The sequence below is a fragment of the Rana temporaria genome, chromosome 1 (genome assembly GCF_905171775.1).
Source record: "Rana temporaria chromosome 1, aRanTem1.1, whole genome shotgun sequence".
Taxonomy (NCBI): Eukaryota; Metazoa; Chordata; class Amphibia; order Anura; family Ranidae; genus Rana; species Rana temporaria.
The window spans coordinates 369655369-369679533 of record NC_053489.1 but is presented as its reverse complement, the minus strand read 5'-3'; the positions used below and the strand labels follow the sequence as shown (position 1 = coordinate 369679533).

At 45.2% G+C, this 24165-nt stretch overlaps 1 protein-coding gene across 18 annotated transcripts in view; it reads left to right on the top strand.

Annotated features, from left to right (window-relative positions):
• PTPRS (protein tyrosine phosphatase receptor type S) overlaps positions 1 to 24165 on the top strand; it is a 565376-nt gene that overhangs the window by 119024 nt on the left and 422187 nt on the right. For all 18 annotated transcript variants that reach the window (XM_040322493.1, XM_040322436.1, XM_040322492.1 and 15 more), the window contains exons 3-4: positions 1570 to 1715; positions 20357 to 20498. In XM_040322493.1, the coding sequence (XP_040178427.1) occupies positions 1570 to 1715; positions 20357 to 20498 (288 nt within the window). The remainder of the gene's footprint in view (positions 1 to 1569; positions 1716 to 20356; positions 20499 to 24165) is intronic.

Sequence of the window (24165 nt, the reverse complement as noted above, 5' to 3'; positions counted from 1 at the left end):
TGGGGTCCCTTTGTGTTTTTTTGCGGCCTACTATGTGGCTTCTATCTTTTACATGCAGCCAGGGGTCATTTTGGCGGCGCCCGGAGCTGCTTTGGATTTCACTGCTTTTTGGTGGCCATTTTCTTGTGGCCGCACGCCTTTCTCTACAGTGTGACCGCTCAGCCGCCATTTTTGCGGTGGTTTTGGCCTCTAGTGTCTGGTCTCGTGGCGCAAACGGTAGACACACACCACAGGGGGACAGCGTGCTCGTGCTGCGGCGCTGAGGAGCTTCTCTAGCGGGAGTCGGACAGCAGGCTGTGCGGTACCATTTTTTCTTCGGGTGGTGAGTCCTCTGGGTTGATCCCTTGTTCTCTGCGGCAGCTTGGAGGGTGAACAGTGTACTTGGCCTTGGTCCCTGTGTCACACACGTGGGTCAGCATGGCATCGGAGGTGGGCACCTCCTCCCCAGAAACACCTGAGTTGGCAACTGGTGCCCCTGCACCTGCTGTGTCAGTGGATGCTATGTCGGTGGTCCTAGAGGCCTTTGTTGCCAGGGTAGCAGCGTCAGGCGGGAACTCGGTGGTAAAAAATGCCCCCTTCCCCCGTCATCTTCTGGGGACAATTCTGATGCAGAATCAGGTCTGGCTGAAGTCCTGATGTGTGCATGTGTGAGACTGAAGTGCACTCAATTGTACTTAAACTTTAGAGAAGTTTTGTCTGTTCATGAGCGCATTTTAATGTTTTAATTTTTAACTTTCATGTTATGTACTCATAATGAGGGGGCCAGTGCATTCATAACATGTTACACCCTGAATATGGGTATAACATGTAACATGTTATGAAAGGTGAACATTTAGGCCCCGTACAGACGACCAAACATGTCTGCTGAAACTGGTCTGCGGGCCAGTTTCAGCAGACATGTTCGGTCGCGTGTAGGCACGAGCGGGCAGGATTCCAGCAAACATTTGCCCGCTGGGCCTTTTCCCAGCGGACAAATATTCCTGGACTTGTTTTATAACAGTCCGCTGGAATCCTGCCCGCTCGGACATGTTCGGTCGTCTGTACAGACCTACCGTACATGTCCGAGCGCCCGCCATCCCTCGCATGCGTCGAATGACTTTGACGCATGCGTGGAAGCATTTAACTGGCAGGCCCGCCCACGTCGCCTCGTCATTGTCGCGGCGACACCGCGTCATCGACGCGGCGACACCGCGGACACGCCCCGCGTATTGTTTACGCGCGACTTTCTGTACGATGGTTAGTACAGCCATCGTACAGAAAGCCCCCGGCAGACATGTACGGTGAAAACGGTCCGGCGGACCGGTTTCATCGTACATGTTTGCTGGTGTGTACACGGCCTTAAAGACTAGCACAGGTTGGTGTTTGTGCTTCAATGGACACATTTCATGGCAGATTAACTTTAACGTTAAACATCTAAACTAATACTTTGCAATTTTCAGAGGTTATATAGACATGTTTTATGGCAGATTGACTTTAAATGAACATCTTAGCTAATGCCGTGTAATATTTGGATGCTATAGTATATACTGTACATATTTTAGTATATTTTGTTTTATTATTTTTTTAAAGGTTTCCCAGAATTCATCAAAAAGCCCACAGATGAAATTGGCGTTTCAGGGGGTGTGGCTTCTTTTGTATGTCAGGCTACAGGTGAGCCCAAGCCCCGAGTAACATGGAACAAACGAGGCAAGAAAGTGAACTCCCAACGATTTGAGGTAAAAATAAAATTTCTGCCTACTTTACATTACTTTATTAATTTACAACACTGTTTTTGTGCCCAAAATTTCTTTACCATAATCATTTGGACATGTCTCTGTATAATGTAACTTTATTCAGTTAACATCTTGAGTAGCACCTCAACACAGAAATACATTACAGGACTGAGTAAAGTTTTATATCCTGTTACTTATAAGCACTAAAATGATCTTTCAACCTGTTAGAAATAAATGTATTTTCTTGGGTGGCAAGCTGAGTACCCTAAGGGGGTGGTAAACCAACATCAGCATGGATTAACCCTGGTCATTGGTCTGCTGAAGGGCTATAAGTGTAAAAAGGTATTTTTTATTTATGCTGTTTTGTATGTATGTTTTAAGTGTAGTAATACCGTACTGGTGACCCCACAATACTTTGTAGAACCAACTTTCGCTGCAATTACAGCTGCAAATCTTTTTGGGGATGTCTCTACCAGCTTTCCACATCTAGAGAGTGAAATTGTTGCTCTATCTTCTTTGCAAAATAGCTCAAGCTCTGTCAGATTGGATGGAGAGCATCTGTAAACAGCAATTTTAAAGTCTTGCCACAGATTCTTATATGGAAGTAGATCAGACTGGGCCATTCTAACACATGAATATGCTTTGATCTAAACCATTCCATTGTAGCTCTGGCTGTATTTTTGCGGTCTTGTCCTGCTGGAAGGTGAACCTCTGCCACAGTCTCAAGTCTTTTCCAGACTCTAGACAGGTTTACTTCTAAGATTGCCCTGTATTTGGCTCCATTCATCTTCCCATCAACTCTGAACAGCTTCCCTGGTCCTGCTGAAGAAAAGCATCCCCACAACATGATGCTACCACCACTATGTTTCACAGTGGGGATGGTGTGTTAAGGGTGATGTGCAGTGTTAGTTTTCCGCCACACAAAGGTGTTTTGTCCTGGCTCTGAACCCGGCTTGTTTCACAGATACTGATAAAAAGCTGGAATCCCTATTAAAAGCCTCCTCTGCCATGGCTAGGGCTGCAGTACAACCTGCTGTTGCAGCCATTTGTGTATGTCAGTTCCTCAAGGAACAAATGAAGCAGATGATTAACCTCCTCCCTACAGAAGAGATTGAGGTTTATGAGGACCTTCCTAAGGCCTTGTGCTTTGCGATTGATGCGATTATGGACTCTGTTCAGCAAGCATCTCGCTTGAATCTCCTACAGGTACACATGCGCAGGTCTCTTTGGTTAAAACATTGGGAGGCCGAGGCTTCCTTGGCAGCGTTCCCCTTTGGGGGTAAGCGCCTGTTTGGAGATGACCTGGATAAATACATCCAAAAGATTACAGGTGGCAAGTCTACCTTATGGCCAGTTAAAAGAAAGAGTAAGCGTCCCTAATTTAAACGTACTCTTTCTCCAGCCCCAGGAGCCTCAGTCTCCTGGCAGTGGCGACAGCCGCCCCAGACTAACACTAGGGGAAAAACCAAGAGCCAAGCCCAAGGGCAAAAAAGAACTTGGGGATCAACGTCTAAACAGACCCCCAAGACTTCCCTATGAAGGGATGCCCCCGCTCGGCCAAGATTCAGGACAAGTGGGTCACCTCCACAGTGTCCTCAGGCTACAAGCTGGAATTCAAAGAACTTCCGCCACCCCCGTTTTCTGAGATAAAGAATTGCCAAAGATCCAGAAAAAATAAGACATCTACTGCTGGCCTTGGAACACAACGACGTGCTGAAAAAATTCAAAGTTCAATGCTTCCAAGCATGCGTCGACTTGATTCTGAGCATGCACGGGTTTTTAACCAATGCTTTTGCATATTAACTATCGGTTTTGACCTATCGGTTATCAGTCCATCGGTTGAATTTTAAAGCAAGTTCTCATTTTTTTTGACCGAATATTAACTGACCGATGGGTCCCACACACGATCGGTTTGGACCGATGAAAAGGTCCTTCAGTGCGTTTTCATCGGTTTTGACCGATCATGTGTACGCAGCCTAAGAAAGGTATTCCCTCCCAAGCCAAAGGCAAAAGCCATAGGAGACTTGGTCCGAGTGGTAAAGGCAAAGAGAAGGCCTTCCATCCGTCTTTGCATGAGATTGTTGGGAAAGATGGTAGCCTCATTCGAGGCTGTCCCTTACGCCCAGTTTCACTCAAGACCATTACAGGGCAGGATTTTGTCAGCTTGGAACAAGGATGTTCAAGCCCTGGATCTTCCTATGGTCTTATCTCCTGGGGTTCGCCAGAGCCTCAATTGGTGGTTGCTCCCCCAAAATCTGTCGGAAGGGAATTTCCATCACTCCAGTTACTGTACCTGGAAGGTGGTAACCACAGATGCCAGCCTTCTAGGCTGGGGGGCAGTGCTAGAAGGAGCATATGCCCAGGGAAAGTGGTCTGGGGTCAAAAAGCTCCTACCCATCAACATTTTGGAGATTTGGGAAATTAATTTGGCCCTCAAAGTTTGGTCTTGCAGACTTCAAGGTTAGCCTGTTCGGGTTCAGTCCGACAATGCTACGGCCGTAGCCTATATCAATCACCAAGGAGGCACCAGAAGTCTGGATGCCCAAAAAGAGGTGAATCAAATCTTGGCCTGGGCAGAAAGACATATTCCTCGCATATCTGCGGTCTTCATTCCAGGGGTAGAAAATTGGCAGGTGGGTTTTTTAAGCCGCCAGCAACTGAGTCCAGGAGAATGGTCTCTACAACCCGACATGTTTCAAATCATATGTCAGAAATGGGGAACCCCAGATGTTGACCTGTTGTCTTCCAGGTTCAATGCAAAACTGGACAGTTTTGTGTCAAGGCTCAGATGCCCTGACCAGCACATGGGATCAGTATTCCCTGATTTATGCGTTCCCTCCAGTACCGCTCCTCCCACGATTCCTTCAGAGGGTCAAAAAGGAAGGAAAGTCTGTAATTTTCGTCGCCCCGGCTTGGCCCAGGAGACCCTGGTACGCAAAAGTCGTAAGGATGGCAGTAGGAAGACCTTGGATTCTTCAATTACGCCCAGAACTATTATTACAGGGTCCAATATTCCATCCTGCCTTACAAGGTCTAAACTTGACAGTTTGGCTGTTGAGACCCACATTGTGAAGAAACGTGGGCTTTCAGGACCAGTCCTATCAACCCTGGTTAATGCTAGGAAGCCGTCCTCCAGGCTCATCTACTACAGAATCTGGAAGGCATATGTTTCCTGGTGTGAACCCAGAAAGTGGCATCCTAGGAAGTTTGCCATTAATAGGATTCTTGCCTTTCTTCAGTTGGGCTTAGATATGAGGTTGGCCTTGAACACTATCAAGGGCCAAATCTCGGCTTTGTCTGTATTCTTTCAGAAACCGCTTGCTTCTCATTCCCTAGTTAGGGCCTTTGTTCAGGGTGCATTGTGGTTAAATCCGCCGATTAAGTCTCCCGTGTGCCCATGGGATTTGAATTTGGTATTGTCTGTTTTACAGAAGCTACCCTTTGAACCTATACACCAGATTTCTCTAATGCCGCGTACACACCATTGCTTTATGTGATGAAAACAAACGACGTTTTGAAAAACGTCAATTAAAATGACCGTGTGTGGGGGAAAACGTCATTTAATGTCTTGTGAAAAATGACAAAAAAAAATTGAAGCATGCGTCAATTTTTTGTGTCGTTTTTCAAAACGTAGTTTTTTGTGTCAATTAAAATGATAGTGTGTGGGCAAAACGACGTTTAAAACAACGTTTTTAAATCCGCGCATGCTCAGAAGCAAGATATGAAGCTAGCTTCAATGGAAAACAGTGCTGAACGTAACCGCGCTTTGCTAGAGCATTTTGAAAAAACGATGGTGTGTAGGCAACGTCGTTTTTGAAAATGAAAAGCTTTATTTAATGATTTAAAACTTCGTTTTTTTTCATCACATAAAGTGATCGTGTGTACGCGGCATTAGTCTGTTGACACAGAAACTGGTCTTTCTTGTAGCCATATCCTCGGCTAGAAGGGTATCGGAATTGGCGGCTTTTTCGTGTGAAGAACCGTATATGATTATTCATGAAGACAGGGTGTGAAATAGATTGATCCCTGATACAACCTCAGGGCTAACCCCATTTCTGCCGTTTAACCCAAATTATAATAGTGAAACATGTAGACCGGAGAAAAAATCTACAGCCTCACCTTTCAGCGTTCAGCCAGCAAGAGAAGGCCAAACACATTTATTCCATAGCCTTACAGCCAAAATGACATCACACACATAAGCACATTTGCTAGGTCAGTCTATACATGGTGGTTTCTTATTACAGGCCCCCTGTGACGTCTGTTCTTTGCACACGGCACACATTCTCCTTGTAAGTCCACATGTCATACAGGCATGAAAGTCCATTGTGAGCTCTGCAAGGGTTTTTTTCCTCTTCAAAGTCATTTATGGACATAAGTGAAGCAAGGAAAAGGGGGAGGAGGGGTTTTTGGGGTGAGGGGATGACATCTGCTTTTGATTTCAACAGTCCTTTTGTCCTCCATTTCAAATTGTAACTTTAAAACATTATCTGTTTCTTCATGTAAGGATAATGACTGTATTTTAATATATAATTTCACACATGCATATGTATTATATCTTATATAGATCAAGCAATTAAAAGGAAAATAAAAACAATATATAAGAATATAAAAGAAAAGGAAAACAAATTTCAGAGGTTCTAATAAAAGAATTAGCTTAACACAAAATAGCATAGAATAAAATATTCATTTTATTCCACTTCCATCACAGTCCCCCCTTAAAATGACTTTTTTATCAGTACTGTCCCCAGGTAACATTCTACATACACCCCCCTGTTCAGCTGATATCATGTCTAGGGTCATGCGATTTTAACAAAGTAATTTGTGATGTGGCCTCTGGTTGTTCAGCTATACCTTGGAGTGCCTGTTTATAGTTAACGAACCTCTGTTGACCATAGCAAATATAATTAATCCAATCTACATTCCCATTGGAACCCTCTTTATCCCATTGCTAAATTCAATTTCATAAAAGCATTAGTTTCACCAAATTAGGCCTCGTACACACGACCAGTTTCCTCGGCAGAATTCAGCTTCCGACCGAGTTTCTGGCTGAATTCTGCCGAGGAAACTGGTCGTGTGTACACTTTCGGCCGAGGAAGCCGACGAGGAGCTCGGCGAGGAAATAGAGAACATGTTCTCTATTTCCTCGTTGTTCTATGGGAGCTCTCGTCCCGCCGAGCTCCTCGGCGGCTTCAGTGCTGAACTGGCCGAGGAACTCGATGTGTTTGGCACGTCGAGTTCCTCGGCCGTGTGTACGAGGCTTTACTGTGTTTTCCTTCTTACTATACTTTCAATCATAAGCATTTCAATTCTGCAGAAGAGCATTAATTTAGGTTGGGCTCTTCTAAATATTTTATTTCCTAAAGAAACGTATTCATATTAAATTACACTAGTTTTCAGAACCAATCATACAGTATGATTAACTGAACCACATGTACTCTTGTCACATGACTGTTTAAACAAACATAGCAGCCCTTGGTTCAGTCTTCAGTATGGACGAACATACAGAAAGTTTCATTGTGCTCCTACATGGATCCAGTTATAAAAGCACAATATTCCTTCCTGATTAATGCATCCGTCAATCCAAAGCCTGGACAGTGACTTTTTGATTCATAACTGTGGCTCTATCATACTGCATCATCTGTTCATATTGTATCTATAATTACACTATTTTAACCAACCTTTCTTTTTAACATCCAGTTGTCACTAGACAAATCTTAATCAAAGCTACGTATACTGACCCCTTCCATTCTCCTTGAAACAACACCCTTAAAGTAAGATGTTCTTCAAAACAAATGGTAAAAAAAAAACACATTTTATTAAAATACCAATCATCATCCACATACACTTGTACAATGTAAATGTATGAGAGAGAGATCTCTATATTAAACAAAAATACATCTATGAACCTCATTCCACAAAAATGTTATTCCAAGGTTCACAGAAGGGAAAACTATCATAGCGTGTAACCTGATCTGCCTCTCTATGCTAGGAACACATTCCTTTCATGTAATGCTCTCCCTAATGACCTCCAAAGTAAAACATCTGTTCCTCACTGCTTCGAACAGATGTACAACCTTTATATTCCATACACCATACAATGTGACTACAATCGAATTTTATTGTTTTTCAAATTTTTAACCCTTTTTTTAACTTTTTTAAACATATTTGGTTTGTACATCTGCCAAAAATCATGTACATTACATTATAATATGACATTTCTTGACTACAGCAGCGACAAAAGATCGTTTAGAAGACAAACTCGTGAAATTCACAGACTAGCTCCAGCCTAATGAACTGTGAATTGGCCATTTTCACGAGAAACTCCTCTTTCCAACCAAAATCTCCACTTTTATCAGAAATATCAGATTACAATAACTTTTAACACTTGTTTGTTTTTGTTTTGTTTTTACTATTTTTATAAAAAATAATTAGATTGGACATAACTTCCATATTTTAATATTTTTCCTGGGGAACCTTAAGCAAATTAGAACAATCTACCACCCCAATTTAACAACCAAACCCAAGTTTAGAATCTGTTGTAAACATTGCTCAATCCTCAACTTATTATTAATTCTTGCAACCAGATCTGTAGGATTTTCTGTTAAATACTAAATACCATATTGTTTACCATTATCTGAATTTTAAACAGTTCTTTACACAATGTCAATCAATAATTTTCTCTTAAAACTTTGTTCTGATCCCATGTTTGTGCTTTGAATGACATAAAATAACACATTTTCAGTTGTTTAGGCTAACATATTCATAAACATTTACAGACCTTAATTTTCTCATTAAAAAAAACTTCTTTACACTCTGACATTAATTAACTAATTACCCTATGGAATATATCACAGTGACTATGGGACTCAAAACCTATAGTTACTTGGGGCCAGATTCACATAGAATTGCGGCCGTGTATCGTAACCCGTTTACGTTACACCGCCGCAAGTTTTCAGTGTAAGTGCCCGATCCACAAAGCACTTACCTGTAAACTTGCGGCGGTGTATCGTAAACACGTCCGGTGCAAATATATATATCAGGGACAGAGTGTACCCAATATTCGGTGTGGATAAACTAAAAATACAATCAATCTATAAAAATATACAAATACGTCTCAATACTTTAAACTAGTGCTGTCAAACGATTAAAATTTTTAATCGTGATTAATCGCATTAATGTCATAGTTAACTCACGATTAATCTATCTAATTTATGACGAATTTCCCCACAAATATCGCACAATTCTGCAAGTGATTATAATTTATGATCGCTGTTTTCTAGCTGATCTAAAACCATTTTTGACATAAAGGGACACTTTTGGACAATCTACAGTTTTCAGGCAGAAAGAATAGTTTTTATTTTATAAAAGTACATGTAGGACACTGGGCAGACCACTAGGGACAAGGGGGGTGTGTATTTTTTACATACAGTACTGTAATCTATAAGATTACAGTATACTGTGTGTATTGTGTTTGTTTACTTTTTTGAATTTGGCGCCGTTCTCCGCTCCCGTGTGTCGTAACGTCGCAGGGAACGGAGATCGGCGGCACACAGACACTGTGAATCGAGCGAGGAGGACCCGCCGAGCGAGGAGGACCCGCCAAGTGAGGAGGACCCGCCAAGCAAGGAGGACCCGCTCGATCACACAGCGGGGTGGCATCGCCGATCACACAGCGGGGTGGCATCGCTGGATCCAGGGACAAGGTGAGTAACTTGCCTGTGAATCCAGCGAGAAGGTAAGCCGCGCCGCGCCGCTGCACACTCTGCACGTCCACCCCGAGCCCCCCCGCGTTAATCGCGCGACAAAAATATTGACGGCGTTAACATGGGTTTGCGTTAACGCCGTTAATATCGCGTTTAACGCACAGCCCTACTTTAAACATAAACCAAAAGGTTTTGATTAGTGTGTTGGCATACACATCAATATGCCATAGTGCTCCTGTGAAGGAAAGATTGGCTACTGTTGCTACTGATAGCCAACTAAAATAGTGAAAACAGACAATGCAAAAAATATTATATATAAATAAAAACTGTTCAGGAGAACAAACAATGTGCAATGTGCCAGCTGCACTGTGAATAGTCCAATGACGAAAAATGCAAAGCAATATATATATATAAATAAAATAATCAAGAAGCCAGTGAAATGTGCAATGTGCCAGCTGCACTGAAAAATAGTCCAATGACAGAAAATCTTGCTCTTATACAATAGGTTCCAGTGTAGAAATAGTTCAATGCTGTATACAAAGATGTGCAACTGTCTCTTCCACCCGACAAAGATGTGCCACCATCACCAATGGTTAAACTCAACACTCACCAGACCCCAGATAATAATAGGCCCCAAAGTGGTGTCTTTTCTTTGTCCGTCAGTGGGTGTTGCCTCCTTCTCCCTTTTACAAGATATCCTTAAATCCTCAAAAACAAGGGGCTCATCATGGTGTAGTATATTAAAACTTATTTATTAAAAAAGATAAAAAGTTGCACTTACAATAAGGAGTGCCTATGACCGGCACTGAGTGTCTTTGGCAGTGTCAACCGTTAAAAGCCGCTGACCAGCATTTAAATAGCGTCCTAGAAGGTGTGCATACCCCGCTTCTCTCCTCATGTGTTGCTACAAGGGATCCCGGCGTGCTGGTATGTTTCCCCCTCCTTGTATGTGTCCAGACAGCCTCTACGCGTTTCGCTATTGCGTCATCAGGAAATGGTGGATAGTGCACTATATCAGTTTACAGTTCACATTTCCAGAGATTGAAACCTCTGGATAAACATATCAGCGCAGTAACATTTTTCTGTTATATGCATATTTAACCTTTTTAGGGTTTACACAGTACTGCAGCAGATCACGGTTTTTAATTTCTTTTGCGCCGGTGACACCTATAACAATCTTCACGTCCGGCGCAAGCCCGCCCAATTCAAATGGGGCGGGTACCATTTAAATTAGGCGCGCTCCCACGCCGGACGTACTGCGCATGCTCAGTTTTGAAATTCCCGCCGTGCTTTGCGCGATGTGACGTCATTTTTTAGAACGGCGATGTGCGTAGCGTCCATTCGTATTCCCGGACGTCTTACGCGAAAACAAAAAAAAATTGAAATTCGACCCGGGAATGACGGCCATACTTTAACATGGCTCGACTAAAGTTAAGCCATGTTAAAGCAGGTGTAAATTTGCGACGGGAAAAAATTACTAGCGACGACGTAAAAAACCTTTGTGGATCGCCGTAAATCCTCATTTGCATACCCCACGCTGGAATACGACGCAAACTCCCCCCAGCGGCGGCCGAAGTATTGCATCCTAAGATCTGACAGTGTAAGTCAATTACACCTGTCGGATCTTAGGGCTATCTATGCGGAACTGATTCTATGAATCAGCCGCATAGATAGGACCGGAGATACGACGGTGTATCAGGAGATACGCCGTCGTATCTCCTCTGTGAATCTGGCCCTTGGTCTCTTGTCTGGGACCCCCCTGGCATCTATATATATCAGAGCCTATATCAACTATATTCCAACCCACAGATTCCCAGTGGTCACAATCACACATATATGAAAAAAGATATAGGGCCAGATTCAGGTACATTTGCGTATCTTTGGCGTAACGTATCCGATTTACGTTACGCCTCCGCAACTTAGACGGGCAAGTGCTGTATTCTCAAAGCACTTGCGCCGTAAGTTGCAGCGGTGTAGCGTAAATCAGCTGGGGTAAGCCCGCCTAATTCAAATTTGGATCAGGGGGGTGTGTTTTATGTAAATCTACTGTGACCCGATGTGATTGACGTTTTCCTGAACGGCGCATGCGCCGTCCGTGGAATTTCCCAGTGTACATTGCTCCAAAGTACGCCGCAAGGACATCATTGGTTTCGACGTGAACGTAAATGACGTCCAGCCCCATTCACGGACGACTTACGCAAACGACGTAACTTTTTCAAATTTCGACCCGGGAACGACAGCCATACTTAACATTGTTGCGCCGCACTTATGCCACCATATAGCAGGGGCAACATTACGCCGGGAAAAGCCTAATGTAAACGGCGTGAATTTACTGCGTCGGCCACGCGTACGTTCGGGGAATCACGTATCTAGCTAATTTACATATTTTGACGCGTAAATCAGCTTACCCGCCCCTAGCTGCCAGCAAAAAATTGCAGTTATGATCCGGCGGCGTAAGAGACTTACGCCTGTCGGATCTAATAGATATCTATGCGGAACTGATTCTAAGAATCAGGCGCATTAGGACGGATTAGGACTTACGACGGAGTACATGGCGCTGCGCTGTCGTAAGTCCTCTGAGAATCTGGGCCATATAGTTTAATTCTGATGCGGGTGGCACAGTCCATCATATCTCATCTCCAGAGAATGTTTTCGAAGGAACCTCTCAACCATCACCCAGGAAGTATACAGTGAATATTGGTACCTACATCAGAAATGAGAGAAAATATTCGTACACGGATATTAGTTAATTATTTTTCAAGAGCGGTCACATCATTTCTCAAAGTATCAGACTGTAATTGCAATGGTCATGGATTATAACAACCTAATCTAGAGACTGTTTCAAACAAGATTTCAAGAAGGAGATAATGAATGCTTCCCTCCCGGGGAGTACCGTACACTATGCTTGAGGGTGGTATGGCATGTGAAAAAAAGGTTAAATTTGGTATGTAAAACTTTTTAATGTGATACCCAGGACCTCTCGATATTTATTTTGTAACTGTAGCAGTGAACGCTCTCTACCACCTCAGTTACCCCATGGAGCCATCAACATACAAGGCGAGTTAAGGCATTGAGGTTGGGGCACACAGGACAGCAAACGAGCGGATTCTACCTTCATAAGTTCAGAACAATCATGTTCATCCAGGGTAGGAGCAGGTAGGTCTGCATCATTCTCTTCCTTCCGTGTTTGTCCAACGAAATGGCATGATACAAAATGAAGGAGAGAAGAAGGGCCGGTGGGCCGCAGAGCACAGAATCCCGTATGGGCAATGGGCAGCGGGCAGGAGAGGACACCATCTGCGTTCACAGGGGATAGTGCAATACTGAGCACATGGGGTTGGGGCAGGACGGGGCAGGTTGGAGCAAGGCCTGTTTGCAGGGGGATGGACCTCCAGCACAGGACAGCTGTCGGGCGGAGCCCTTGCTACCACAATAGCAGTGGTGTTGCTCTTAGCATTCACACAGCAGCTTAAACCTTGGGCAGATCATCAGGGAACAAAAAAAGAAAAAACTGAGCTAAACCCACTCTCATGTGAAGAAAAAATGAAAAACCTCTTAAAAATTATTGTATAGGGGACCTGTCGGGGGTCCGGTTTCGGCGGTGGGGGTCGTGGCCTACGCGGATGACGTCTCGGTGGTGGTATCTGGTCGTGAGGAGGCCCATTATGTGGAATCCCAGATCGGGTGCTACTCTGAGGTGTCAGGTTCACTGGTCAATTGGGACAAGAGTGAAGTTTTCTGGATGGGGAAGGAGGGGGAGCAGTTCCCCCTTCCGGATGTGTTCCCCACGCCCGTACCAGAGATTCGAGTCCTTGGCATTCATTTCGGCCCGGGTGATTATCCCAAGCTAAATTGGGAGCGCAGGCTGGTGAGTGCCACTCGGAAGGTGAAGGCCTGGAGAGGTTGGAAACTTTCCCTGAGGGAAAGGGTAAGCTTGGTCAAGACGTACTTATTGCCTGAGTTTCTCTTTGTGAGCTACATGTGTCTTTTGCCAGCATCTCTCTATGCTCGGGTCTATGGTCTGTTCTTCCTGCTGTTGTGGGGAAACAGACTGAACCTGATCAAGAGGGAGGTCACATACCGCCAGCGAAGGCAAGGAGGGTTGGACATGGTCAACCCGGTTGTGTTCTTCATCATCATTTTTGTAAAGTACAACTTGCAGTCCATCTTTGTGGACGCGCCTTCCTGGTGGGAATGTTCATGCAAGGACTGGCTCTTGCTGTTCTTGAGGGAGTGGGGGGAGGCCCGGCGATCTGAGGAGATCGCATGGGTATCTCCCGTCCTACAACCCCCTACCATTAAAGGTACTGAGGCAGTGGCGGATAACTGCCCTTGAGGTGGGCTCTCTGGGTCGGCGTGAGCTGTACCTGAGGGTCATGGCCTCGGACATTTTGAAGCCCCTGTCTTTAAGGGACTGTCCTGAGAGGGTCCTCACGGAGGGGTTAGCCTTCTTGAATTCTTCTAGAATTCCGAACAAGTTTTGGGATCTTGCATGGAGGTCGTTCCATGGACGGCTGTATGTCCGTGCAAATCTCAAGTACTGGAACCTAGGAGACAGGGACTGTCCCCGACGGGAATGTGGAGGGACATTGGAGACCATGGACCATTTTCTGGTCCAATGTCCATTCAATGTGGAGGTTTTTACGGGGGTAGGGGGTGCCATCGGCTACCCCCGCTTTTCCGGCCCTGACCTATGCTGAGCCAGGGTCCACAGGGGTTTTGAGTTATCGTCACTTTATTTAGTCAGCGTAGTTGTGCTTTATTACACTTGGCACGCTCAGTGTTTGGTGTCCACTAGGGACAAAATCCTGTCTGTGCATGAGGTGGTGGGTGACATCTTTCAGGAATTAATGCGGGATCTGGAGAGGGGTAGGGTCGGGCCTGAGAGGAGCGCCCATTTATGGAGGGGGTTCCTCTTCCAGCCCCCTTAGGCCATGACCCTGCCCCTCTCCATGGGTAGGGGCAACTTTACTTTCTCACCCCCCTTAGATTTTGTTTATAGCTTATTTTTGAAATAAGGCTACAGACATGTCTGATTATCATGTTCTCGCTCATACGTGGGTTGTAGGTATTTGTTGTTATGGTGGTGGGGTGTGTTGTGGGTTGGCGATGATCTGGACAGTAGTGGTTTCTATGGACTTTAATATTTCCCTACTGTACCAGTGAGCCGTTTTAAGTTGGTTTTGTTCTTTTTGTTGGCAATAATCTGGACAAGCTTTTTCTGATGGACTATAAAGACTTTTTCTTGTACCAGTGAGCCTGTTGTAAATACCCGTTCTGATGTTATTTTTCTTACTTTTTGCAGTTATTTTCTTGGAGGGTGGAGGTCGGTGGTGTGATGGTATTATGTTTGTTGTTTGTTTTATGTTACTTTGTTTATTTTGGCCCAGATTCTCAACCGAGATACGACGGCGTATCTCCAGATACGCCGTCGTATCTATGCGACTAATTCTTAGAATCAGTTACGCATAGATATCCATTAGATCCAACAGGCGTAAGTCTCTTACGCTGTTGGATCTTAAGTGCATATTTTTTTTGGCCTGCTAGGTGGCGCTTCCGTCGAAATCCGCGCCGAGTATGCAAATTAGCTAAATACGCGAATTCCCGAACGTACGCGCGGCCGACGCAGTAAAGTTACGACGTTTACGTTTAGGCTTTTCCCGGCGTATAGTTGCCCCTGCTATATGAGGCGCAGCCAATGTTAAGTATGGCCGTCGTTCCCGCGTCAAAATTTAAAAAAGTTACGTCGTTTGCGCAAGTCGTCCGTGAATGGGGCTGGACGTCATTTACGTCAAAATCAATGACGTACTTGCGACGTCATTTGGAGCAATGCACACTGGGATATTTTACGGACGGCGCATGCGCAGTTCGTTCGGCGCGGGGACGCGCTTCATTTAAATGATACACGCCCCCTACCCGCCAAATTTGAATTCCGCCCGGTGATTTACGCTACGCCGCCGCAACTTACGGAGCAAGTGCTTTGAGAATACAGCACTTGCCCATGTAAGTTGCGGAGGCGTAATGTAAATGAGATACGTTACGCCCTCACAATTTTGCGACGATCTACGTGAATCTGCCCCATTGTCTATTGTTTAAATTTTTGGTCGAAGCTTAAATAAAACAAATTCCAGACCAAATAAAAAAAAAAAATATGTGGGTTCCCCTCCAGGTGCATACCAGGCTCTTAGGCTTGGTCTGGAACGTAAGGGGTTAAACCTACGCCGAAAAACAGCGTGGGGTTCCCCCCAGATCCAGACCAAGCCCTTATCCCAAGCACGCAGTCTGGCCGGACAGGAATCGGGGTAGGGACGAGCGAGCGCCCCCCCCCCCTCCTGAGCCGTACCAGACCGCATGCCCTCAACATGGGGTAGTGTGTGCTTTGGGGGAGGGGGGCACTGCCCCCCCACCCCAAAGCACTCTTGTCTCCATGTCGATAGGGACAAGAGCCTCTTCCCGACAACCCTAGCCGTTGGTTGTCGGGGTATGCGGGCGGGGGCTTATCGGAATCTGGGAGCCCCCTTTAATAAGGTGGCCCCCAGATGCCGGCCCCTCACCCTATGTGAATGAGTATAGGGTACATCGTACCCCTACCCATTCACCTGGGGGGAAAATGTAAAGTAAAAAAAAACACCACACAGATTTTTAAAATAATTTATTAGTCAGCTCCGGTGGTCTTCCGGGGCCCCCCCTTTCTTCTTTAAGCTCTTTTACAAGGGGGGGTGTAGGCCCGGTCTTCTCTCTTCCACCTGGGCCCTGGGCTTCGCCGTTTTCTGCCGGGGGGGGGGGGGCGCGGCCCCCCCCCAATGTAAAAGAGCTTAAAGAGGTGGGGGGCCCCGGCAGAAGGCACCGGAGAAAACGGCAAAGCCCAGGGCCCCGGCGGAAGAGAGAAGACCGGGTCTACACCCCCCCTTGTAAAAGAGCTTTAAGAAGAAAGGGGGGGCCCCGGCAGAAGACCCCCGGGGGTGACTAATAAATTATTTTAAAAATCTGTGTGGTGTGTTTTTTACTTTACATTTTTCCCCCAGGTGAATGGGTAGGGGTACGATGTACCCCATACTCATTTACATAGGGTGGGGGCCGGCATCTGGGGGCCACCTTATTAAAGGGGGCTCCCAGATTCCGACAGTGCCACCCTCCCCCAAAGCACACACTCCCTCATGTTGAGGGCATGCGGTCTAGTGCGGCTCAGGAGGGGGGGGGCGCTCGCTCGTCCCCACCCCCATTCCTGTCCGGCCAGACTGCGTGCTTGGGATAAGGGCTTGGTCTGAATCTGGGAGGAACCCCACGCTGTTTTTCGGCGTAGGTTTAACCCCTTACGTTCCAGACCAAGCCTAAGAGCCTGGTATGCACCTGGAGGGGAACTCGTGCCGGCTTTTGGTTTGAAATTTGGCGCGGAGTTCCCCTTCATGGTCAGCGTAAGCTGAAAACAGTTCGGGATTCACGTGCGCCGCGTCAACCCGCGCAATTTCAGCTACGCCGCTTGGAATTTACCAAGATTTTCCCGCCGTACTGACAAGGCGTGCGTGAATCTCCGAAATTGCCGTGTACGCATGCCCAGTATGCAAATGAACCTCCCGAGGTTCAGACGTACTGTGCAGACGTACGGCGATCGGGTCCCAAAAATCACTTTCACTTTCAATTCGGCCCGCAACACTCAAACAAACACGTCACTACACTTCATACCATCACCCCACACCCCCCCCTAATAAACTCCCGCCCAAACCCTGTCTATTTACATTTTTAAATGCCGTGCGCCAGGTCTATACAGGCGCACAATGCGCCCTCTCCTTGGCACACTAGGCATTTTAGTAAATAAAGAAATACACTGCACTCCCGGTGTATTTCTTTAGTATATGTAAAAACGACTGTTACTCCTGGCTTTGCTCCATGAGTCATGGAGCAAAGGCTTGGTAAATCAGCCCCATTGAGTACCTCTGACTATCTTAAGTGTATGCTACCAGCCCCTTCTGGGTGCCCTGATCCCCCTGAGCTAACTGTTGCCGCAGTGGGACACACAATTATGCCACCGGAGGCTTTTTGCCTGTACATGCCCCCAGCGATAAAAATATGTTGCTTTAGTTCACCCTGGTGCTCATTACCTAGTGGGCATCTCATTATAATGTTTATTGTAGCTTTATTATATTTACATTATGTATATTCCATGCTTAACTATTATATTATTTTTTTATATACTGCCTTATATATAACCCACATATTTATCTGGACTCAGCTGCCCACCACTCCCACGCTTGGCGGACAGTCTTGGGCGTCCCCGGACCCCTCCCTGATGGTGACCGAGCGATTGTCTCTATGGGGATATCAGCCCCGTATCTGGTGTCCTTTCTGGAGATACTCCAGTATGGGCTTCCGTCACATCGCGGGACTTTGACGCATGGCGCATGCGCAATACCGGCGCGCTGACGTCACGCAGATGCCCAGACCCGGCGATGCTGCACAACAACGTCTTTTGACGTGTGTTAGCTACGCCGGGCAGGGGGTATAAAAGCAGGCAAAACCTGCTTCCAACACTATGGATGCTGGACCCGGGATGTTTCCTCTCTTCGCTGGATACTCCAGCCCGTCCCTGGCTCCCCCTTTTCACCCCTCGCTCCCCCATGCCCACCCACCACTCTCCATTTATTTTATGTTTCTTCCATTTAGGTACCACTGGTAGGCTTCACCACCCTGACGCCACCTTGGGATCCAATGTGGTCCCCCTCCCTCCTTGGTCCATTATCATGGACCCCCCGTGGAGGTTACATGTGGCCTCACAACCATGTCACTACTTGGGCTCCCGGTCCCGGGGCCCCCTACATGCAACACATTCTTTGCATCCCAGGTACACATCCTTCAACCCTTCCTTTCTTCATCTCATCTTTAATGCTCAGTCCCCCCCTTTATTCTTTCTCTCCCCCCTCCTCTTTCCTCTTTTCTCCCCCCTCCCCTCTCTGTCTCCCCACCCCCTTTTCCCTCTTCCCTGGTTGACTGTGTCTTTTCTCTCTCCCCAGTCACCACCCTTGCCTCACCACTCACAACCTCACATTACATTTACTCATATATCTTCATCACGTTTGATATCACAATGTGCGCACTCCCCTCCCCAACCCCCGCCCTGGATTTATCATACTAATTATTATCCTTACTTCATATATCCCCGTAGTAGGTCCATCCACATATATGCGTGCCCCCTGGTCGCCATACGGGACCCTGTGTGGTGGCACCCGCCCCACTCACCTGTGGGTTTTTCTAGGTGAGCAGCTGGGCCCTTTGTTCCCCAATATATCTTTTGTAATTGTTGTTTAATGTGTAACTGTTAATTAATTGTTATTTTAATTTTAGACATGCTTCTGATGAAGCGGCTACAGCCGCGAAACTAGTCAAGATGATTGTCATGACTCTCAACCCACTGTTCTTCTCCCCCTCCTGGGGATTTTTATACTGGTGTTGTGTTGGTCGTTAATTCTTTTATTTTTCACCCCCTGTTGTGTTTTTACTGATGTTGTCTTCAATAAAAATGTTCCTTATATATTTTTATACCTTGTTTGTACATTCTATATCCATATTATCAGTACCGCGATAGTCCAACAATAGGCCCACCCCCTTTCTTTGATTCTCTGGTTTGGGGACCTCAGAACCAATTTCTCTATATAGTTTTACATGTATATATGGATGGATTTTCTTTTTGCACTTATAGCACTTTATTCTCATCAGTGTATGAGCACTACATGATTTTGATCAAATTAAATACATGTTTGTTTAAGTATATTCACAGTGCAACACATTTTTTTTTTGATTACTAGCGATAATCGCAAGTACAATCTGGCAGAATGGTTATACCAAAGTTGATAAATCGATCAACTTGGTACATTCAGCCTGTTCATACATGGTTTGAATCACGGCTGATTCCTGCTGAACCTGCTGAGATTTAAAACGTCTATGGCTGGCCTAAAACTATAGAGAAAAAAACTTTGGACAGCACAGGTACATCTGAACTCCAGAACTTTTTAAAACCTTGTCAAAGACCCATCGCAGTTTCCTGATAGCACAAGAAAGGGAGATGCAGCAAACGCATACCTCCCAACATTTAAAAAATCCAATGCGGGACATCTTGTTGTGCCGGGGATCAAAGTTGTTGGGGGGGGGGGCCGGGGATCAAAGTTGTTGAGCGGGAGGGGGGGTTCCGCGGATCGCAGTTGTTGAGCGGGGGGGGGATTGCCAAGATTGAAGTTGTTGAGCTCCATGGTGTATGACTGCACCTCCATCCATGCTCGCATCTCTTACAGCCGAGTCGCCCTGCCCTCTGTGGCCGAGGGACGCAGAGAGACAGGCAGAGGGGAATACCCTCTGCCTACGGTGGCTCACACTGTCATTGTCTCCCGCCACCATGGTCCGTATTTCCTGTCGCACTGTGATTGGGCGTATATCGGTCATGTTGCGGAGAAGGACTTCTAGACGATGACAGACAGGCCAGCCCCACGCTGCACATGACCCCCATACGCCCAATCACAGGGCACCGGACACCAAACATGGCGGGGAAAAACCAAACATGGAGGCACGGAATGTCGCCCCCGTTGTCCTGTTTTCCTGGACTCTAGTCTAGTCCGCGGGACCCCGGGACACACTTGGAATTGCGGGAGGTATGCAAAAGGATAGATAGGATTACCTCTTTTCTCTCTCCTCCGGTAAGCATGTTGCTAGTGTGAGACTCAAAGCATTTTACAAAGGAAATATTACCTGAGTGTGCGTTTGCTTTCTTTATCTCTCTCTCTTAAAATCGATGAACGTATGCCGTCAATGGTTTTATTCATTTCAAATCTTGTGCCACAAAAACTGTTACGTGTGATTGTAACTTAAAAGTATTAAGAAAAGATTTTAATGGACAACATATAATAATTAATAATGCAATATCTGCATACTTTGTGTTTCTCTTACTCTCTACAGACTATAGAATTTGATGAAGGTGCTGGTGCAGTTCTTCGTATTCAACCTCTTAGAACACCGAGAGATGAAAATGTATATGAATGTGTTGCCCATAACAGTAAAGGTGAAGCTACAGTTAGTGCCAAACTCACAGTCCTCAGAGGTAAGCAACCATATAAATTAAAATTGTTTGTCCCCTTAAAAAATCTACTGTTTATATAAGATTAGCATTTTGAGTTGAGGTATCTGTTTATCTGAAAAGTCCAATGTCATGCACTTTCCCCTCCTTCTACTAGAATAATCCCTTTATACAGCAGTTTTAGATTTTCTTTTTTTATGTAACAGTTTAAACAAATTGTTTCCTCCTAAATGCAATCTATTAAAAGTCTGGAGGTATGCTTTTCTTGGACTGGGTGACCAGAGTACATAAATAATAATAATAATAACTATTATTATAACATTATACTTAATTTCCCCCAACTGAGATACTATAATGTTCTTAGGGGGTGTATTAAGGGGTGCTTTGTACTTCCTTCAGGCCCTTTCAGCATTACTTGACTCATTATCTGCCACGGTTTCTCCCCAAATACTATTTTCAAAAGCCTATAGTTTATACAGTTGTGCTCCTGGGTTTACATATATCTGGCAGAATTTGTAAAATGTTACTATATATTATTACATTGATAGTGTGTGGGCCATCTATCAACTAGAGGTGCGTCGAATAGAAATTGTGGTGCTGAAATATCTTATTACCATATTAATGTGTGCTTATATAGCACTTATATGATTAGAAGAAAAAAATATTACATTCCTCTGTCAAGGTCATCCATAATGGAAAAATCCCAGTTAAAAGTTGTGCATAGTGCAATACTATATGCTAGTCGAAATGCATAGGGGGCGGTAGTGAGCCCAGTGTTACTGAAAGTAATACCTGCCCATCTTAGCTCTCTCATATAAGTTACTATAGCCACCAAGTATCCCCTTTCATAATTGGGCATAAAGCTATCCTCTTAGCTGCAATCCAAGATTCTAAGATCAACAGCAAACATAAAATTAAGGGCCGAGATTCACGTACATCGGCACATATTTATGCCGCCGTAGCGTATCTTTTTTTTGCTGTTAAAGATACGCCGGGTTTCCTCGGCATAAGCCAGCGTGGGTGGAAGTGGGCGTGAGCCATGCTAATGAGGCGTGACCCCATGCAAATGATGGGCCAAGCGCCATAGAAGTACTTAAAACGAACGGCGCATGCGCCGTCCCGTGGACGCATCCCAGTGCGCATGCGCAGAATCACGTCGGAACTACTCCCTAAGATACGACGGATCACTGCCTACGACGTGAACGTAACCTACGCCCAGCTCTATTCACGTACTACGTAAACGACGTAAAATACGACGGCTCTGTTCCCTGGTCCATACCTTTGCATGAGTTGCGCCTATATGGGAAATAACTTTACGCCGGACGTACAACTTACGCAAACCGCGTATATTATGCGCTGGGCGCAACTACGTTTGTGAATCGGCGTATCTCCCTCATTTGCATATGTGCATAGAAAATCAATGGGAGCGGCAAATGCGCCAACCTAAATATGCGCCCACGATACGACGGCGTAGACAAGTTACGTTGGTCGTAGGAAGCCTATTTTTAGGCGTATCTCAGATTGTGGGCACACGCACAGATACGACGGAGCATAGTTAGACTTACGCGGCGTATCTCGAGATAGGACACTCCGATAATAAAACTGGATTTTTTTCCGACCGATGTTGGCTTAACGTGTCTTGCATACACACGGTCGCACAAATGTTGTCGGAAATTCCGATCGCCAAGAACGAGGTCACGTACAACACGTACGACGGCACTATAAAAGGGAAGTTCAATACCAACCGCGCCACCCTTTGGGCTCCTTCTGCTAATCTCGTGTTAGTAGAAGTTAGGTGAGAGACGATTCGCGCTTTTCAGCCTCGTGCTTTTCAGTCCGTTTCTGCTCTTCAGTTTGTGCTTGTGGGTTCGTATCTGTGTGAATATCAGCAGCATAACAAATTCATTATTCTAGCATTATAAAGAAGAGAATGCGCTACATTAAAATATTTAAAAATTTGCAGCGTGACGAATGTGCTATCTCCATTATGAACGCTAGTTTTACCAGACCGAGCGCTTCCGTCTCGTACTTGATTCAAAGCGTGCGTGGAATTTTGTGCGTCGAAATTGTCTACACATGCTTGGAATTTACGAGAACGGATTTTGTTGTCGGAAAATTTAAGAACCAGCTATCAAATTTTTGTTGTCTGAAATTCTGACAGCAAATGTCTGATGGAGCCTACACACGGTTGGAATTTCCGTCAACAAGCTCCCATTGAACATTTGTTGTCGGAATTTCCGATCGCTTGTACGCGGCATTAGAATCTTCTGTAACTTCTCAGAAACTGTAGTGCCATATTAAGAAATGGTGTAAGAATCCAACAGACAGTGAGTATTATATACTATGGGGGTGATTCACAGAGAGTCAGGCCGGTGTATCAGTAGATACGCCGACCTAACTCGGAATCTACGCCGACACAAATTTAAGCGTATTCTGGAAACCAGATACGCCTAAATTAGGCTCAGATACGAGCGGCGTAAGTGTCTTACACCGTCGTATCCTAAAGTGTAATTTTTAGGCTGACCGCTCGGTGGCGCTTCCATTGCGGTCGGCCTAGAATATGTAAATCAGTAGATACGCCGATTCACGAACGTACGCTTGCCCGACGCAGTAAACATACGCTGTTTACGTAATGCACTTTCAGGCCTAAAGTTTTTCCATCAAATAGCTGGAATAGTAATGTTAAGTATGGCCGTCGTTCCCGCGTCGAAATTTGAAAATTTTACATAGTTTGCGTAAGTCGTCCGTGAATAGGGATTTACGCCAATAGGACCGTGTGGCGTACTTTGCCGCAATGCACACTGGGATATGTACACGGATGGCGCATGCGCCGTTCGTAAAATACGTCAATCACGTCAGGTCACCCCCCATTAACATAAAACACGCCCCCTCAGCCGAATTTGAATTTGGCGCCATTACGTCCGCCCGATTTACGCTACGCCGCCGTAACTTAGCAGGCAAGTACTTTGTGAATCATGTACTTGCCTCGCTAACTTACGGCGACGTAGTGTAAACACAATACACTACGCCGCCGCAAAGTTAAGGCGCTCTACTAATCTAGCTAAATGTTTCAATCTGTGAGATAATACATCTTCCAGTATTGCAAGGTGCATTAACAACTTCTACAAACCAACACCACACGCTCCAATATAAAAATATATGTGCTCACCCCTCTATATAACCTCTAAAGTTATGCGCTTGATGTTAGAAAACCTTCAGTTACTTCCAGAGGTATATAAAGATGTTGCCTTCATCGAGCCTACACCAACTACGCCACTCCTCCTCAGAGACACGAATAAAGAAAGTGCTCTCCAATTAAAAAAGTTTATTAACCACTTAAGCACTTTTTGCGATTCGGCACTGCGTCGCTTTAACTGACAATTGCGCGGTCATGCGATGTGGCTCCCAATCAAAATTGGCGTCCTTTTTTTCCCACAAATAGAGCTTTCTTTTGGTGGTATTTGATCACCTCTGCGGTTTTTAGTTTTTGCGCTATAAACAAAATTAGAGCGACAATTTTGAAAAAAATATATATTTTTTACTTTTTACCATAATAAAAATTCACCGAAAATATATAAAAAAACAATTGTTTTCCTCAGTTTAGGCCGATACGTATTCTTCTACATATTTTTCGTAAAAAAAAATCGCAATAAGCGTTTACTGATCTCCCCTGACAGGACCGGGAGCTGTG